The sequence below is a fragment of the Denticeps clupeoides genome, chromosome 18 (assembly GCF_900700375.1).
Source record: "Denticeps clupeoides chromosome 18, fDenClu1.1, whole genome shotgun sequence".
Taxonomy (NCBI): domain Eukaryota; kingdom Metazoa; phylum Chordata; class Actinopteri; order Clupeiformes; family Denticipitidae; genus Denticeps; species Denticeps clupeoides.
In genome coordinates this window covers 5,813,591-5,832,078 of record NC_041724.1, presented here as the reverse complement: position 1 = coordinate 5,832,078, position 18,488 = coordinate 5,813,591, and the positions used below count along the sequence as shown (strand labels likewise).

At 43.3% G+C, this 18,488-nt stretch overlaps 3 protein-coding genes across 7 annotated transcripts; 2 read left to right on the top strand and 1 right to left on the bottom strand.

Moving 5' to 3' along the window:
* Window positions 1-216: 216 nt before the first annotated feature.
* sybl1 (synaptobrevin-like 1) lies at window positions 217-3,093 on the top strand. 4 transcript variants are annotated; one of them, XM_028960760.1, is made up of 8 exons: window positions 217-584; window positions 970-1,161; window positions 1,270-1,327; window positions 1,423-1,560; window positions 2,272-2,362; window positions 2,457-2,524; window positions 2,690-2,782; window positions 2,881-3,093. In XM_028960760.1, exons 2-8 carry the CDS (start codon window positions 1,016-1,018, stop codon window positions 2,947-2,949), a joined length of 663 nt encoding a protein of 220 aa, XP_028816593.1. In that variant the 5' UTR covers window positions 217-584; window positions 970-1,015; the 3' UTR covers window positions 2,950-3,093. The 4 variants fall into 4 exon arrangements, with proteins under 4 accessions (XP_028816593.1, XP_028816592.1, XP_028816594.1 ...); XM_028960759.1 differs by having other exon boundaries at window positions 217-809; XM_028960761.1 differs by having other exon boundaries at window positions 219-300.
* Window positions 3,094-4,188: 1,095 nt separating this feature from the next.
* Window positions 4,189-8,364, bottom strand: LOC114767957 (calnexin-like). Of its 2 annotated transcripts, none has more exons than XM_028959929.1 (13): window positions 8,183-8,364; window positions 8,025-8,092; window positions 7,854-7,912; window positions 7,574-7,718; window positions 7,353-7,434; window positions 6,844-6,944; window positions 6,391-6,528; window positions 6,182-6,295; window positions 5,758-5,914; window positions 5,341-5,538; window positions 5,081-5,212; window positions 4,902-5,004; window positions 4,189-4,648 (listed from the first exon to the last, which is right to left on the bottom strand). In XM_028959929.1, exons 1-13 carry the CDS (start codon window positions 8,276-8,278, stop codon window positions 4,563-4,565), a joined length of 1,479 nt encoding a protein of 492 aa, XP_028815762.1. In that variant the 5' UTR covers window positions 8,279-8,364; the 3' UTR covers window positions 4,189-4,562. The 2 variants fall into 2 exon arrangements, with proteins under 2 accessions (XP_028815762.1, XP_028815761.1); XM_028959928.1 differs by having other exon boundaries at window positions 4,193-4,648; window positions 6,391-6,580; window positions 6,844-7,036.
* A 486-nt stretch (window positions 8,365-8,850) lies between these two features.
* On the top strand, window positions 8,851-13,125 carry magt1 (magnesium transporter 1). Its single transcript, XM_028960421.1, has 10 exons — window positions 8,851-9,002; window positions 9,376-9,545; window positions 10,165-10,282; window positions 10,467-10,607; window positions 10,895-11,035; window positions 11,106-11,195; window positions 11,638-11,701; window positions 11,937-12,011; window positions 12,533-12,623; window positions 12,705-13,125. Exons 1-10 carry the CDS (start codon window positions 8,919-8,921, stop codon window positions 12,718-12,720), a joined length of 990 nt encoding a protein of 329 aa, XP_028816254.1. The 5' UTR covers window positions 8,851-8,918; the 3' UTR covers window positions 12,721-13,125.
* The last annotated feature ends 5,363 nt before the right edge of the window (window positions 13,126-18,488 follow it).

Genomic DNA, 18,488 nt, shown 5'->3' with positions numbered 1-18,488 from the left:
GACGGTACAACATGAGAAAACGTATCATATAAATAATCTTGTCAATTGTGTTTAAAGTGACGTTAAAAAACGATGTTTTATTTTACAGAACTACAAATAAAAAGACTTAAAAGCCTATATCCGTAATATTTGAATAACAACGCATTGGACAACGTGACGTCAGTCACGCTGAAGCCGTCAAACACTCGGACTACATTTCCCAGCATGCCTTAAAAGGAAGTGTACGCCTGTTTGTTCGACGGACAAGTTGGGCGAGAGAGAGGGAGATATCGAAAGCTGCATGTCCAAATATTATTAATCGTACGACAACCTGGCATTACTGGCAGCGGTGCCGAGTATGTGCCGATCAGCCATGATCGCCGACGTTTCGCGTTTATTCCACTCGTATTTTGTGTTTATGCACGCGACCGCGGTGCTAGCTAATTAGCCAGCTAGCCTTGCTGATGTCGGTCTGCGGTTTGCAGCCGAGTTGTTGCAACAAACGGCTTTTTTGCGCCAGAACCGCGGGTGTCTACGTTGCAAGGTGGTGCCGATCTCAAGCTCTTTTGCAGCCCGTTCAAGACGCAATCTGTCGTAAATAAGAGGTTCGCGTGTTACATGTTTTTGTCTCGATGAGACTATGCAGGTTATTGAAGGCTAGCTGGCTAATTCTCCAGAACAGTCCATCACCTTTACTGCGTTTTGTTGTCGCCGTCAGTGACGAGGTGGTAAATAATTTGGGGGTTGGAAATCGAGAGCCTTGTGTGAAGCAGGGTGGTTTAATAATTTAGCCTATAATAAGTGAAGGAACCCGTGACCAGGCTGTTCCTGTGAGTCTCGTCATATTATGGGATGCTATTGCAATATCTAGTTCTAAGGTTCATGATGCTGCTTAAGCATTTGTGTGTGTGCGTGTGCTTGTAGCACGTCCTCGCACAATGGCTGTAGACTGCTGTCTGTAATTCGTGTCGTTTCTCTTGTCTCTTTCAGATCACACAAGGCGAATCCTTGCCCTCCCTCCCAAGTAGCTGTTGCTATGGCAATTCTGTTTGCTGTGGTGGCCCGTGGCACCACCATTCTCGCCAAGCATGCATGGTGCGGCGGAAACTTCTTGGAGGTGACGGAGCAAATTCTGGCCAAAATCCCCTCTGAGAACAACAAGCTCACTTACTCCCACGGCAGGTTGGTTTCCCTTCTTTGGTTGACGCCGATAGATGTCTATATTTTTAGCTATTATGGTTAGTCTTTGTGTGTTTTGGGAATACCGAGTCCATCTGGTTTGCCTTGTAGCTACCTTTTCCACTACGTATGCCATGACAGAATTATCTACCTGTGCATTACAGATGACGTGAGTATCTGTTGTCCTTCTTTCCTGCGTATTTGGATTGTATGATTTGTACATTTGGACTACTGTATCTGTCTGAACAATGTTGTTGTGTGTAGGATTTTGAGAGGTCGAGGGCCTTCAGCTTCCTTAATGAGGTTAAGAAGCGATTTCAGACAACCTATGGGTCTCGGGCCCAGACCGCACTGCCCTACGCCATGAACAGCGAGTTCTCCAGTACTCTTGCAGCACAGATGGTGAGTTCCTGCTCTTAAAACTGAGTGTTTCATAACAAGGGACTGTAGGAAAATTAAGGTTCTCATAGGGGTAAAAAATTTACGTCTTTACGTATAATTGCTAGGAGCTTTTAGACGATTGTCGAGTGGTTTGCAGAAGGGGGTAAGAGATTAGGAGACAAATGCTCAGCTGCTCATGGGGGTCCCGCGACTGGACGTTACCTTTTAAAAGTGAAGTGATTGTCACACGTGATACACAGCAGCACACCACACAGTACACACAGTGAAATTTGTCCTCTGCATTTAACCCATCACCCTGAGTGAGCAGTGGGCAGCCATGACAGGTGCCCGGGGAGCAGTGTGTGGGGAATGTGTTTTGCTCAGTGGCACCTCAGTGGTACCTTGGCAGATCGGGATTCGAACCGGCAACCTTCTGATTGCGGGGCCGCTTTCACTAGGCCACCACTGCCCCTTGGGTGCCTCGAATAAAAACCCTCAATGGCCTGGAGTTTCACCCTGTACTGTAGTGCATGACTAGAATGAGGTCAACATTCGGTATCGCACTGGAATGTGGATGAACCTCATTCCTCAGTCCTGATATGTAGATATTATTAAACACATCATAGGACTTGAGCAATGCTGTTTGTGTGTGTGTGTGTGTGTGTGTGTGTGTGTGTGTGTGTAGAATTCAGTTTTGTGTGTTTTTACAAAAATGTGTGGTTACCATGACAGAAACATCACTCAGACCCCCGGGGAACTGACCGCCTAACCGAAACACAGTTGCAGGTAGACGACCTGAAGGGAATCATGGTTCGGAATATTGGTGAGACTTCATGTAAATTAAGTACAGGATGAAATGCGATTTGTTTAGGGAAATGTGAAAATTCATGTTTTAACAAGAATGTGTCATTATTTAGATCTCGTGGCTCAAAGAGGAGAGAAGCTGGAACTGCTCATCGACAAGACAGAAAACCTGGTGGATTCAGTGAGTTACTGTTCCTTTCTGTGCGTTTTCTTTTTCACAGTAGTGTTTTTTTTTTTTTTTTGTAGTAGTACAGGGACTCTGTACTGCATTTCTAATCCCTGGTTCTAGATATGTAGAGTATGGCAAGAACTCACAGTGAAATAATGTCTTTCTCCTCCTTTTCAGTCTGTTACATTTAAAACAACTAGCCGTAATCTAACCCGTGCCATGTGCATGAAGAACTTAAAATTAATGATTATCGTGGTTGTGGTGGTGCTGGTAAGTGTAGCTTTACAAAAAACATAAATAAATAGAATTTCATTCAACTTTTAACCAAATGTATTTAGCAAGTTCATTAAGATTTTATCCTCCCGCAGGTTGTCCTGTACATCATTGTTTCGGCAGCTTGTGGAGGACTCAGCTGGCCCAACTGTGTCAAGAAGTAGGAGAACCACAGTGTGGAGGAGCTTCACTCCCCTTCCATAAGGGAAAGAACCACTCTGAAGGCCATGGACAATTTAAGCTCTCCTCCTCCTTTCTTTCCCTCTATTGCTTTCTTTTCTTCTCTCTCTTTCTCACCGGTGAGGGGGGTGACAGTGACATTTGTCTTGCCAGCACAGGACAAGGATGTGCCGATAGCATCCACCCTCCCATTACCTACCAATAGTAGCCATGCATACTTCATTGTGACACAAAGAAGATCCTTCTGTTTTCACTAGTGATCAGATCATTAGTATGTATTCTAATGATCTGACAGGAGTTGATTTACTTGCCTGAAACACATTTGTGTGGTAAATCCGATGTTCCAGTACGGTCCCAACTCTGCCAAAGCCTCGGGGCGGAAGGGATTACTGCTAACCATCACCCCACTGGTGGCAGCACTAACCAGGGTGGGCAGGTTAGGCCCACCGGCCACAGAGCTCTTACTAAATCCAGTTTCATCCGATTGAGTGTTTGCGAAATACATACCGAGTTGTTACCATGCAGTTTCTCTTTTAAAAAGAAAGGTTGGCATCACAGCACAGTGTATCAGTTTATATTTATACACCGACTGTAGCCTAGAATATTGAATTGTGCTTAATTCAGCATTATGCAGTATTTGGGAGTGTTTTAGGAATGTGAATATTTTTTTTTTTTTTTTTCCCTCCCCTTCGGTACATTGTTCATGCAGTAATTAGAACATAAGACCACTGCTGCGTTTTCTTTTTAAATGTTACTTTTTTTTTTTTTTTTTTTTAAACTCACCCATGCAGGACGTGGATGTTAACGTCTCGTTCGGATGCTTTTCTTTTGAAATGTTTCAAATGCTTTAATGCAAATCTGTCCGCCCTCCTTTTAGCCATAAGAGCGATCTTGAACTTTAACCTTCATTCTGCCTTCAGCGTACTGACCTTGACTCATATTGAGCTCATATAAGTAATGGTGTTCCGAAGCACGTTAGTGTTGCATTTACAGTTTGTGGTTTCTCACTATGGAACAGGACTGCTGGGAGGGTTTTTTTTTTTTTTTTTTTTGTTTTTTTTTATAATATCGTTTCCACGCCTGCAATGCTGTGTTTAGAGACCGTCTTGGTCACTTCTGTTCATTTGTTTCTTCCAACAATGCACTTTTTCCACATTAAGTACTCTTCCTGTCATAATGATGTCTAATCATGTGATTTATTTAATGATTGATTATTAGAGGGAAAATAAATATCAAAGTATAGTGTGCTTTGCTACAATGCTTTGCGAAAAAGCTGGACTTACAGAATTAATTTCATGCCGGAATCAAGCAAGCAAACACACCAAAAGCAACAACAGGCATACTTTCATGAGGAAGTAAAAAAAACCTCAAAATAGCCCTGAAAAGTTGAGTTGCAGAGGCAAGTGTCATGAGAGGAATGAAGGAGCCGTTTGCTCTTATATAATACTGCATTGTCAGCATAGTCATTCTGGGCAGAAACAAAATGGCTTTGTTCTAGCTCTGATTTGCTTTTTGTGCAACTTTGGCACAGAAAGATCATTCCAAACAAAAAAGAAAATGGTTCCATGTTTGTGACAAATTGTGGGCATTCTGGCATTCATTTACTTGTCGTATCCACCACCTTGAACTCCAAGTCTGACTTTTTCTGAGCCCTCTTCCTAGGTCCACTCATGGTTTTCTCTCCTAGAAGAAGACATGGTTGTTTAGGTTAATGGATTATACTATAACACGCCCAGTGAGCTAGAAAACATGGCCATACTCAGTATGTATTGAATACTGAATTCTGAGTTGCCAGTAGGTAATGTTTATTAGAAGTCCAGGAGTTGCCATATCAGAGTAGAATATTTAAATCGTGGTTGGTTTGCATTTTAAATCAATCGAATCATAAATTAAGATTTGCAAAAAATATATATCTCCATGAGGAGCATGAACTCACCACAGTCTTGCAGAGCAGTGGGGCCTTCTGGGTCATGCAAGCCATCGGCCTGGGGTGCATCTGACTTTTTGTAGTAGTAGTCTTGATCAGGAGGACCAAACCTCTGTCCAGACAAACACCCACACATCTCTTTTAAAAGTTCCAAAACAACCGCTTATGAGTAAAGGGCGGCCGGGTACCTTATCTGGCCACATGAAGCTGACAAAGAGGATTAAAGGAAGGCCAACAGTGAAGACGTACACCCCCCACAGCCAAGGTCTCTTCACTGTAGCAAGGAGGAGCTGCTCCATAACTCCGGACTCCTGCAAGGTCTAATGAGATTTATATAAATCGTCACCATTCTCTACAGACAAGCGTAAGGACAAGAATTTTGAATTGTTGCACAGACTTTCCTGCGCTGAGGAAAGCACTTCCTGATGTCTGGGGAGGAAGAACGTACAGCTTGTCTTTGCCCCCAGGTGTCCTGTGTCCAGCGCTGGGCAACGTCCAGACTGTCACACAGCAGGATGTTGTCGAACAGCACCCCGCCCGTCAGAGACCACAGCTCCAGTCCCACCGCAGCCACAGGGCTCATGCGGAAAGGCTGCAGGTCCTCGAAGTAGGCAGGGTTAGGAATGGACCGGGGCTGCCATTTACCCTAGTGAAGAAGCAGAAGCTTGGTGTTATTTCCACAGTTCTGTGAAAATGATTCCGACATATCTTCCCCATGAAGACACTATATATAATGTCATCTCTGGCATGTGCAGAATTACATACCGTAGCCTCACCAAATAAAATGGTAAACCCCAATGCAGGATTACAATACAAATGCTCATAATACAAAAAACATTCATTTCTGAACTAGGTCTTGCACCACCTGATAATTGGGGTTGTCGATCATCGGAGGCTTCCACTTCCCACGGTAGGCGGGATTAGGGATCGTGGGCGGGGTCCACGGCCCACACCCCGAGGCTTCAGCACACATGGGGTTAGAAATCAGAGGGGCTTCCCACGCCCCATCCATCTCCTCTGACCTAAACACACACACACACACACACAAACGTGCCTGTTCATACCTGGCATTAAGCAAGCAATGTTTACCATTTCCAGTTCAAAGCATTGGAAAACATAACTTGAGGCTATCAAGAGAGTGTGAATAAATAAAAATGCAATGACCCTAAAATCCAGGGCCCTAGAGTGACTCCTGAGTGCAGAAAGAGCATTAATATTTATGCAGATCTAATCTACAGCACTGAGGATGAGGTTAGTTGTGTGTAAATCCTGGCTCCATGAAAACTCACCAATCGACGGGGGGGCGGGCTTCAGGGTCAGGGATAAATGGCTCTTCTCCCACCAACCAGCCGAGTGGCTTTTGTGCGGATGGGTCAGGAATGAGCCGGGGGGTTTCCTCATCCCTGAACATGAGATGGGAGAAGAGGGATGAAATACTGTTAATTATGAACAGTAAACATCATCATATTATGCTTGTTGTCCTAGAACACCATGTCACCAGTCAAGAGATTTTGTAGCTCTTGGATCTGGGATGAGAGGTCTGTCGTCCCAGCTTTCGGGTTTGGAGTCATCAGGGTCTAATATATCTCGAGGTGGGTTAACTGGAGGATCCATATCCTCCAGTAGACTTCCTTTCCTGATCAGGAGCAGATCAATGAGAATTTCAAACCTGTTGTCTGGATACAAGCCTGAAAAGTGAAAAAAAAAAGAAAAATAATTCTAGTTGAGGAAAGGGCTATGTAGCAACGTCATGTACATTGAGTTTGGGAGTGACAATACTCACTATGAGCAAGAAAGACAGAGGAGCACAAGAAGACTTGATTGCATAATCACAGAAGTCTCACTTCCAGTGACCTAATGATTCAAATTCAAAAAACCTTCTTCATACTGAAACAGAAGCCAATGGCATGCAGCCCTGCCCCGCCTCCACCTGCTTCTGGTTGACACTCACGCAGGGTGTAGAGATGTGGGTTGCGGTCGGTGAAGTACTCCTTGAGGTCCGTCCCGGGCTGCCGTGCGTGCTTCTCCTCTAATCGGCCGGTCACAGGATTCCTGTGGCGGAAGATGAAGTGGACCTTGTAGCTGCTGCCACATTTGTCGGGTCCAAACATTATGGTGAAGGGGGTAGTATTGCTGAACTGGCTCTAAAATAGTCAACGAACATAAAGCCATATTACATTATATATTTGATAACTTTATTGTCTGTCTACATGTGCATGTACAAAAATCAGACACTTGCATATATGTGCATAAATATGGCTATATAACTATCAATTAAAATGTAGTGCTAAATGTGTAAATACATTATTAATAATTAATAAAGAGCAGAAATATGGAACATATTGCATGAGAGCTAAGAACTATAGCACTAGGTGGTTATTTCTTTTCTGGGATAAATAGTGGCAACTTCATTTGTATCCTAAACACACTGATCTCTTCCTAAAAAAAAAAAAAAATTACCAAACGGAGAGAAGAGACATCGGTGAGAAGTTTGATGTACGCCCCTCCGCACTCGACCCCCTTCTGGAACTGAACTTCATACCTGCACATTCAGTAAATAAAAAAACTATTTTGCTTTTCTAAATTTTCACCAGAGATATAAATCGTTTGGTTCATTTCGTAATGGAACCCACTGACTATGGGCGAACAGTGGTTTATTACGACCGGGACGCGGGACTCACTGTAAACACAGAGGCTTGTCTGTGAAGGAGTAGACCGAGCGTAGGTAGGCAGATATGGCATGATGGCGGCCTGGAGACTTCAGAACAAGGGCTCGGTTTCGTGCTGAAGCCTGCTCAGAGGCCTGCTCCTCCAGAGCCCACTGCCCTGTGTTGAAAACACACAGGGCTCACTGCCATTACAAACGTGAAAGATTATGGACAAGAGTGTGTGTAAATTCTATATAAAACACTAGTGCATATAATTAAAATTGTAAAAAGAGAGAGAGAGAGAGAGACATACCATCATAATTGTACAATTCCTCGTCTACTTTTTTTACTGCCATGGATCGGATCCAGTTCCTTGGAAAGGAAAACGGTGTTACTGTGATACTTTTAACAGGTAATTCGGGTAATTTGGTGTGGAATTCAGTCAAAAACTAGTTTCAATTAAGAAAACGTGGTCAGGACGCACCTGTCCAAAGGGTCTGAATCAAAGGTCTCCGCAAAATGCGCCTCTTCTGGTGTGGACGCGTACGCGGTCTAACAGTTACGAGGACGGAAACACGCGTGTTTTAAAATGTGAAGGTTTTGCCGCGTGGGAATGAAAAGCAGCAGCTTCCGAGCACCAACCTTGCTCTGCTCAGTCCGCGGAAGGGCCACCATCCACAGCGAGGCGCAGACCAGCAGCACTGCGTTGTTGCGATCCATCGCGTCAAAATTCCACATTTTTTTGTCGCTCTGTGGCCCCGTTTGCGACTCGAGCGTCCTGGAAGCTTTCCGACCTTAGAAGTGAACTTTGATCCTGAACTATTACTCCCTCAGCAAAGGGTCTGGGGAGGGGGATAATCTGCTCCATTCACAAATCTGGCTTGTCATCACAAAGTTCGGAAACAGTATATTATAAAGTAATGGACATAATAATGTAATGGACATAATAATGACATTCTTTTTGACGTCCAAGAACAATCGCAATGGAGTTAAACGTGATTAACTATATAAAAAGACCAAAGACCTAATAAGCGCTGCAAGTCTAAGTATGGGTCTAAGTGGGTCATGGCTGCCCACTGCTCACTCAGGGTGATGGGTTAAATGCAGAGGACAAATTTCACTGTGTGCATCGTGTGCTGTGCTGCTGTGTATCACATGTGACAATCACTTCACTTTAAAAGTATTCGCCGTAAATATTCACAGATCGTCAAGTCTATTCGACCCACAATGCAACACCTCCGCGAGGTTGACCTTCTCGAACGCACAACGTCTTGGATCCCCTCCTCTGATTGGTCGCTTTCCGCTGAGCCGGACCAATAGAAAAGTTACAGGCAGTTCCAGGAAGCGCGGCTGTTCGGTGGCCGAGGGGCGAGGAGAAATGTCTTTCAAACTGCCTGCGCTGTGTGTTGTTCTTGTTTTGCTGTGTTTCGCCACGCCGTCTGATGGACAGAAGAAAAAAGAGGTAGCGAGGATTTCCTTTTCAGTGATTTTGAGATATATTCTGTACAATAATTTGATTTCATTGCACGACCAGTCCCGTTGGTCTGCAATTGACATTAGCGCGAAAGGCAGTATCCTCACGTGTCGGGATTATAATCAGCAAGAAACTGATTATATGGGAATGCTTGTTTACGCAGATGCAATTGTCCAGATCTAATTGGTTAATTACATGCTAGTTAATTAGACTGGGTGCTCCTGCTTTAGGCAGGAATGGAGGTTTCAGTGACCGTTTTATATTTTCACCTCAGCCTCAGATCCACCAGTGTTGGGATTATGTCTAATCTGAACCATGGTGACAGATTATGAATTGCTGTGCTTGTGTTCTGTGCTCTCAGACGCTTCTCTCTGAGAAGCTGACCCAGATGATGGACTGGGCCAGTAAGAGGGCGGTTATCCGGATGAACGGGGAGAAGTTCAGGCGCCTGGTCCGGGCCCCTCCGCGGAACTACTCCGTCGTAATCATGTTCACCGCCCTGCAGCCACAGCGACAGTGTGCGGTGTGCAGGTGAGTGGGGCCGCTCAGAACAAGGTGGCTGGACGTCACACCACAGGATGACACTCTGACCCCACAGGAAAAAATAATCAGTGGAATTAATTCCCATACCAGGTGAATTATATCAGCTATTAATACCAGATATCAATATTAAATAATTAATCTGCAGAACATGGTAAAACATAGTACTATTATGTTCATCCAAATACTTATTTCACTACAAATATGTAAAATCAGCATAATGAACTGATTGTCATTGTGCCTTATGTTCAATATCACATCTCTTTACATTTTTTTTTTTAACTCGTCCTCATTTTACCTGCACTTTAACCCACTACTTAATGTAAATACTAAATATTCTAGACTGCATCTTTTATTTAATTTCTCATAATTTATCTTGGTTAAAAACCTTAGTTTAAATGTGCATCTGCTGGTTTGCTCCAAATGTTATTTCACCGTATAGTGACAATAAAGGCATCGGTCTGTGTCTGCCTGTGGGTACAGAAGATTAGTTTGCATCTGCAGGCTTGAACGGTTGAACATTTTCTATCACTTGTAACTTTCTTGACATGAATTCTGCCTTCATTTGTTTTATCCACTGCTCCATTTTGTCATTTTGTGATGCTTTCAGGCAAGCCGATGATGAGTACCAGATTCTGGCAAACTCCTGGCGGTACTCAAGTGCCTTCACCAACAGGGTCTTCTTTGCATTGGTGGACTTTGATGAAGGCTCAGATGTCTTTCAGATGGTAAAGCTGCATTCTCCTTTGCTAACTGGTTCCGCAAACGCTATGCAAATTCCTCATGTTCTTTTGCCAATTGACATGGCATCAGTAGAACGATCCATGGCCCACAACGTCACACACAAAAAAGCTTTTCGGAATCGCATGCAGAGGTGGTCTTGCTCAGCTTTGATCTTTTTGTTTCTTTCAGCTTAACATGAACTCTGCCCCAACCTTCATTCACTTCCCACCCAAAGGTAAGCCCAAGCGGGCCGACACCTACGAGCTGCAGGTGCGGGGCTTTGCTGCGGAGCAGTTGGCGCGATGGGTGGCTGACCGGACTGACGTCCATGTGAGTCTCAATGTACAAGTCATATTATGGCAATGAATTTTATCACAATTTTATGCAATATCATTTAGATACTAGTGGCAAAAACACAACCTTGTCTGATGACAATAAGCTCCAGACATATCAATGCCTCTGTTTGTCCATGAGACCTCCCGTATACATACATATTTTTCGCATATCTAAAGGCAAAGTTAGCTATGTGTCTTTCTCAGAAGTACGTTCCACAGTTTAGTTTACCAAAAATTGCTTCATAAGAAGAGTAGAGACACAATGCTCAATTTGTTCCGCAGATCCGGGTAATCCGTCCTCCGAATTATGCCGGTCCGCTCATGCTAGGCTTCCTCCTGGCATTCATTGGTTGTCTGGCCTACCTGAGACGCAACAATCTGGAGTTCATCTACAACAAAAACGTCTGGGCCTTCTCTGCACTGGTAAGCTTTGTATGATGTTTGTATGTTAAGATGAAGGCGATTTTTAAACTTAGTTTGGTTTTCTTCTCAGTGTTTTGTCTTGATCATGACATCAGGACAGATGTGGAACCACATTCGTGGACCGCCGTATGCCCACAAGAACCCCAGCACTGGGCAAGTGGTGAGCGGGCAGATTCACATATCACACATTTCCACAGTTGGTGCATTGGGGTGTGCAGGCTGATCAGTGGGCAGGGCTACCAATCTGTTTTGGCAAATGGCAACTGTGCAGATGATTCCAGTCCCACAAAGAGCGATTCCATTAACTTCAAGTTGAGCAAAAACTGTGATTAGAAAATACATCCTGTGGAAAACTGCCATTTAAGTTTTCACACTCACATAAAGTGCTATTTCTGTCAATTTGAAAATATCAAAAGTCCAAAACACTTTCCCCCGCCCATTTACACCTCCCATGACATTCTAAAATTCATGTCGTGGCATATCTGGACAGATTCACCTCCCAGAAATCAGTCATATGCAAATGTTCACATATGTATTGATTTTATTCATATTTTGTTGCCTTGCAGTGTCTGATTTTCTCCTCTCCTTCTCTCTCATTGCAGAGCTACATCCACGGCAGCAGCCAGGCCCAGTTTGTGGCAGAGACTCACATTGTTCTCCTGTTCAGTATCCTATAAAGGACCGTAATAGAGATCACAGATTTTTAACTAGCATTAACCATATACATCTTGATGTTATAAGACCTGCTCTGTCCTAGACTACCTGGAAATCTGTGGATGTGGATTTCGCAGCAATTCTTCTTGAAGTCTGCGCTGTTATTCTCAGGCATTTTTTACAACTGGAAAAAGACAGAATAATTACTGGCAGGTAGACTGCGCTCTGCTCCTTAACTCGACACCAGATGCTGCTGTGACCCTGGGCATGGTCCTTCTGCACGAAGCCGCTACGTCAGATATGGAGATTGGCAAGAGGAAAAGTGGGTTCTTTTTTTTTATCTATTTCTACTTTCAGTATTTTTGAAAAGCAGTGTCTAGGCCTTTTACAATTATTACCTAATAAGCGGAACACAAGTTTTTTTTGCATAATTGTTTCTTGTTTCTAATAATCTCTATTAACCATACAGTGCCATACAGTGCTTGTTTATTGCACTGCTTCTTCTATTTAACTGTACAAGTGGAGCACCATGGCTAATTTAGGTACACAATGGTAGTAAGTGGGATTTGAACCTGGGTCTTCTGGTTCATAGGCGATTGTGTTACCCACTAGGCTACTACCACCCTATTGCCATCCCAGGATTTTCATATATATTGATTGCGACTACCTGGTTTATCTATTTAATCATCTTCCAGTGCAAATAAATAGGTCTTCATTATAATTTGGTTATTAAGGTTATTACTCTAAAATAATGGTAAAATGAAGAGTGAGAGAAAAGACAATTAAACCAGCAATCTGTTATCGTGCTAATCTGTGTGTTAACGCTGATTTTTGTGATTCCAGTTATGTGCATGGCTGGAGTGGGTCTGGTTGTCCTCTTCTTCAGCTGGCTGCTCTCCATCTTTAGGGCTAAATATCACGGCTACCCGTACAGGTGAGAGCTTGGTGCCGCTGGCATCGCCCCAGCGACTTAACTCCGCTTCCCACACTCACGATACAACGTTTCTCCTGACAGCTTCCTGTTCAGCTAGACACGGAGCCGAGAACCGAGAAAGGAGCGCCACTCTCACGAAGAAACCAAACGTTGGGGTTCAAATGTGCCTTAATGTCAAGCAATGTTGTAATTTCATTCTGTTTAAAATTCTCAAGGCAAACGTGTACATTTACTCTCTGAATATGCAGCAGACTTGTCCCTACTGCCACCGACGAACATTTTATAATATTAATAGAGAAACAAACTTGGTAAAGACAAATGTCTTAAAAGGGTCTTTTATGCTGACTATTGTTTTGGGGGCGAACGGGTGTGGGGAATCGAACACGGACCTGTGTTGCTGCTTCTACCTCATGCTAAAAGTACATATCATCAGGCCCAGAGTCTCTTAGGCGCCTCTTAATTAGATATTGCGTGGGGCTGTTGGTTTAGGAATGATGCAGGCTTTTTTTTTTTTTTTTTTTTTTTTTTTTTAATGCAGTTAGTGGCGTAAGTGAACGTGTCGCCCCCTGAACGCGGGGGTTGGGTTCATTTTTGTTTTGTGGACTTTGTTGGCGGTGCTTCTGTTTATGCCTCAGGTCGTGCTTTCTGCCATTAAAGTGCCTTAATAAATCACGTACCTGCACTGTGTTCTTTCTTTCTCTCTCACACACACACGGCATACACTTAATGTGTTATTTTCACTGTGGAATGGTGCTTGTTCACCAATGATGATAAATTAAATTCCGGATAATCTGCACATTGCTAGTAGGCGTGGTCCCAGCATGTCTATAGCAAAGTTTGCATTTATGATATCTGTTGATCATATCGGCATATGAGTGCCACTGATGTTCTATAGTTATTAAACACATAGCAGTGTTTTTTTTTATTTTACATTTAACATTAAGATTTTTAGGTGTAATCAAAGTACTTTTTTTCATAGAGAACTATTGATTTGTTGTCAAAATCAATAAACAAATAATCAGAAATATGTTGTAAATGAAAATGGAAATCTAAGGTCCATTCTCAGCAACAATTCATCTGTGTTTATTAATGCAAGTTTTGTTAAAGGCCTCACTGATTATTAGACAACCCTTATGCAGTTATCTTACAACAACTGAAGATACTAAAGAAGCTATCAGACTGATCAAATGTGAGTTTTACCTAATTTTTTCGACTGTTTCATAATTATTATGCAATCTTTTCTGCATTGGATATTAGCACCCATAACACCCATGTTTTAATGCCAAACACAATAAATAATTTCAATAAATAATAAATAATAATTTCAAAACTTTAATGTGACATGATCTGTAAAAAATGGATTTAAAAATTGATTTTAAAAAAAAGCTAAATATATAAATGTGCACACGTTTTACTGAAGGATCAGTTCTGCAGGGGTGTGCAGATGTCTTATATCCACTGTATTCAAACTAATTTCATGTTTTTCCTCCCAGGGAAACCAGGGAAATTTCAAATGAACCACTTTTGCTTGGCAGGGTATGCACAAGTAACTACCAGTATTCATGGTGCAACGGTTAGATCTGCTTCTCAGTCTTAGTGCCTTTCTAATGCCATTAGTCCATAGTCTTGGTCTAAAGACAGGAAAGGCGGAAGAATGTTATTGAGTTAGCCCTGATGTGTCTTCACTCTATTCATGGACATGAGAGGGCAGGCTGGTAGGGCGTGCAAGGTGGCCTGGTCTGATGAATCACGTTTTCTTTTACATCATGTGGTGCATCACTTACCTGGGGAATCCATGGCAGAGGATGCACCATGGGGTTAATAAAACCAAATTCATGTCATCCTCTAATCAGTCCATGGCCAATTACTGGCCGCCCATGACCTGGTCACTGGTTCCTTCCTTGACCCACAGATCCTGACCACTGCAGACCAGGAGCATCACACAAGAGCTGCACTTTTGCCATCAATCCATCACAACTTGGCCCACTCTTGTCCATGTTGTTTCCAAACATGTATGATAGGGGTGTGTGCATGACGAGACACTGTCACTGCTGCCCCCTATAGTCTGCAGTCACCCTGGCAGACAGCAGGTGGCAGACTGGTTCCTACATCATCGCCTCCAAATAAAAAAAGAATAATAATTCAGGGAACTGGTGAGTCATGGACGATTATGAAAAGAGCGGTCTTAATTTCACACCTAATGCTTAGTCCTTTCTTCTTGAACCTCTGAGATACTCAAAAGATCACTTGGGATGCTGAAAACAAAACTTCCTGGTGAGATCATTTTGAAGGACGTTGGTGAATGTTCTGGAGGGTTTTTGACATGCCATTCCACACACAGCCTAATGTAACCCACAGGTGTTTGCCATATCTAGTACTATTGTACTAATAGTATTTAATAATAATTCTGAATAATTATTGAGGTTAAAGGCCTCAGTGATGTAGAAATTAAGTTCCTAACAATTAAAGCAGTCACTGTCCTGAATTCATTCCCACGCCCAGTGCATTTGCATGCCCCAACAGGTGCTCCGTGTGCATTCGCTACTGGAAGGCCCGAAGGGGCCGGCTCACATTTCCAGTGGGCCAATCGCACCAGAAGCTGCCTTCAATACCATATAAGGCAACAGCCAGAGTGCTCCCAGTGGCACCAAGCGGGTGTTTCCCCGCAGAACGGCAGCATTGTTCCTCGCAGAGATGGCTGCATGCCTGCAAGGGATGTGCGGCCCTCCCGGACAGAAGGGTTCCGGCGTCTATAATTAGCCCAGTATTTTCAGATTCCCTTGAAAACGCTCCTCCACGTGGGCTGCAGTGCTCTTCCCGCCAGATGTTTACTTTAGCTGGAAAGGGGCGCGGTGATGTGATGTTGTGAGAAGGGCCCTCACGGGGGTCAGAGGTGAAACCGTGGAAGCTCCTGTTTAACATAAATCTACAAATGGCTTCATACCAGCTACTGAACCTTGTGCTGAACACATCGGTGCTGAGGAGAGACGGAGGGGTCGTGGGAGTAGGGGTTCCACGCTTCCAGTTGTTCCCCATTGTTCACTTTTTATGGCAGTGCTCTGGGCACGCTGTTCCTGTGTGACATAATCTCCCTCCTTTAGACAGGAATGAGGTGAAATGCCCTGATTAGTTCATGCTTTCCTGGCCCTGAGATGTGATAGCATCTGGTGGGGGGCAGGTTGGAACGCAGTATTTTGGTGGCTCTGCATGGTTGCGGCTGTGGCGAATGTGCTTGCAGGTAAATGTACACACATTTTTCGCTCAAGCAGACACATAGCTACTGGTGTTTAAAAAGCACAGGCACCGAAACTTAATTCAAATGGGAACATAAAAATTTGCCCTCCAAAGGACAAAGCTACAATTTTTATCCAATTGTACATATGTAATTGTAATAATCATATGCAATTGTAAAAGAATAGAAATTTTGATTAATAAGTGGATAAAATGTACTCGGTGTGAATAAATGCATTGTCTGTTGTTATATATGGCAACAAAATATGGTCACTGCTGCCAATGTCTTCTTATTTTAAAGCAGTTGTCTTGTTGTGCAACATGTGCAAAGATGTCTGGACGGAGTGCAATGACATGAAATAGGCACTCATATTAATATAAACTAGAGGCACTAGTAAAGTGTCTTTTGAAAAATCCCACTGTATGTCAGAATCAGAAGGACTTCGTAGCACCATTGCCTTGCACAGGAACTGAGGCGCTCCCTGAAAAAAAAAAAAGTGACTTATACCAGCCTCCACCCTGGTGTGACGTGGGCTGGCAGTGCAGACCATGAGGAAAGCTCACAGAAATAGGACCAGCTGCCGTGTGTCTGTGCGTATTTGCCTGAGCTGGGATTTGCACATACGCTCACCTTTTGTGTTCAGCGTGAGCATGACCAGTGTGGACTGACCTGCTTTGCCCTACTACGTATCCCAAGATCCTTTTTGCAATGTAACTTTAAAACACACATACACACCAGGCATTTAATCACCCATAGTGTGGGTGGAGCAATCAGCGGCTTTTATTTTGGCCCAGAGTGTAAAAAATAAACCAGTTTCATGTTTTTCATGATTTATAGGGACACGCACATGTTATGTAGTGACCCACAATGTTCCCACAATGTACTCCATCCTGGCTTTTTTTTTTTTAATTATTATTCTTCTCCTCTCTCCCCATGTGATTGCATTTTCTCTGTTTTTCTCATGTCCCCTATCTTCCTGACCTGTCTATCCCCCTATGTGATGTTTGTGTATATGTATGGTTGGCTTGATGGCCAGTTCTTTCGCTGGTACTTGTGACTAGTATTGCAACAGCAGGAAAGGGCTTTCATCATTACACACACCCACGCTCTCCAGGCCAGCTTTGCTTTCAGACATCTATTTCTCTCTCGTCTGATTTATTATCGTTAACGTCCCCTTCTGCCTTCTCGCTCGTTCCCACATTCCACTTTTTCTCTCGTAGAAACGATTCTTGTGATTATGTATATGCGTAAGATTCATTCCATGTTTACAGAGAAGCTCTGCGTCTTGCACTTAATTGCTGCTGACACCTTGAGAAGTGGAGAGGGAGCCCCGCCCGGATCCGGACGTCAGCATGGAGGTAAAGCTGTCAGTCAGGTCTGCCCTGCTGTGCAGATAACATCAGTTTCCCTCTGTGCTCTCCAGGCCCGTGGCCTGCTGGGAACTGGTTCTGTCGTTCCTCTCCAGTGAAGGAGTGAGACAGAAATTAAAGGATCAGTAAAGCTCACCATGGATTTTTTTCAAACTATTTTATATCACTTATGCTACGAATGTAATCATTTTTGGGGCATTTTGTTTGCCCGTGGGTCATTAAGAAAACATCTGTGCCCTAGCACATACAGTTGGGGCTTGATTAAGGAACATTTAGGCTTGAAATTTAATGCAATTTCTCTCCTCCGTTGATTAAAATGATTAAATGCAAATGAAAAAAGTCTTTGCTATGTATATAATATTTGTATTTCCTTAGCTTGTAGCTCATTGCACGTAGCACGGTTACCAGGTTTAGATTTTTGTTATAAATTCTTTGCTGTTGTGAGTGTGTTGGTTAAATGATGAACAAATATCCAGTGAATGATTGCCATTTAAATTGACCAATTCCCCACAAGAGATGTTATTTGTCCAGATTTTCATTGTTTCCTGTACATGATGATCAATGATCAATGGATTAACTGACTAAAATGCTAATAATTATCCTTTTATTATTACATTTATATGGGCAAATATCCTGAAAATGCTTGAGGAATACTGATTTATTGGCATATTTGTGAAGTAACTGACCATCTGTTGGGTTTCTCTGGGGTTCCAAGTGATATATGGCACAACCAGGATAAAGGTGCCTGCGAGGTCAAATCTGACACCAATTATTGAGATATTTTCCTCCACTTCTCGGACAAAACCACCTCATTCCAGTTCAGTAGTCTTGGTGTGACTGCAGTGGTCATAAACTGAGCTGTGGCATAATGTTTGATAAAAGAGAAGTCTGTAAATGCGCTCGCTCTTCATTAATGGGCACAAAGCATGTTTATTGCTGGAAAACTAATCCCACATGAAAGGGCACAAGGCTGATGGTGTGAAACGATGGCAACGGTTCATTCAGTCTCGGTGCAGCACGTTCACTGCTACTGAACATCATCTCATGCCTCTCCAGCCTCTGTAAGCTGGTGGTGCCAGCTTCGACCCCATCCTGAAGAACAGATGTGGAGAGCGTGTTTGCCAACCTCCGACGCTCCGTCGGGGTGTCATTAAAAAGAGAATGTCGAAATAATTGACATTGCTGACAAGAACGGACGAAGTTCAAGAATGCCAGAAAGAGAGTTCTGTGGCTGCTTCATGATAAGGCCTTGAACATGTGGGG

What these genes read in the sequence shown, in the direction of transcription:
- sybl1 (XM_028960760.1), top strand. Translation starts at nt 1,016, where the DNA reads ATGGCAATTCTGTTTGCTGTGGTGGCCCGTGGCACCACCATTCTCGCC. An exon ending in CTCACTTACTCCCACGGCAG is followed by an intron (nt 1,162 to 1,269) that starts GTTGGTTTCCCT and finishes TTTGCCTTGTAG; the next exon opens with CTACCTTTTCCACTACGTAT. An exon ending in GTACTCTTGCAGCACAGATG is followed by an intron (nt 1,561 to 2,271) that starts GTGAGTTCCTGC and finishes TTACCATGACAG; the next exon opens with AAACATCACTCAGACCCCCG.
- LOC114767957 (XM_028959928.1), bottom strand. Translation starts at nt 8,278, where the DNA reads ATGTGGAATTTTGACGCGATGGATCGCAACAACGCAGTGCTGCTGGTC. An exon ending in ATGTCTCTTCTCTCCGTTTG is followed by an intron (nt 7,037 to 7,352) that starts GTAATTTTTTTT and finishes TGACTATTTTAG; the next exon opens with AGCCAGTTCAGCAATACTAC. An exon ending in CCTGGGGGCAAAGACAAGCT is followed by an intron (nt 5,213 to 5,340) that starts GTACGTTCTTCC and finishes AAATCTCATTAG; the next exon opens with ACCTTGCAGGAGTCCGGAGT.
- magt1 (XM_028960421.1), top strand. Translation starts at nt 8,919, where the DNA reads ATGTCTTTCAAACTGCCTGCGCTGTGTGTTGTTCTTGTTTTGCTGTGT. An exon ending in ATGGACAGAAGAAAAAAGAG is followed by an intron (nt 9,003 to 9,375) that starts GTAGCGAGGATT and finishes CTGTGCTCTCAG; the next exon opens with ACGCTTCTCTCTGAGAAGCT. An exon ending in TCTGGGCCTTCTCTGCACTG is followed by an intron (nt 11,036 to 11,105) that starts GTAAGCTTTGTA and finishes TTTTCTTCTCAG; the next exon opens with TGTTTTGTCTTGATCATGAC.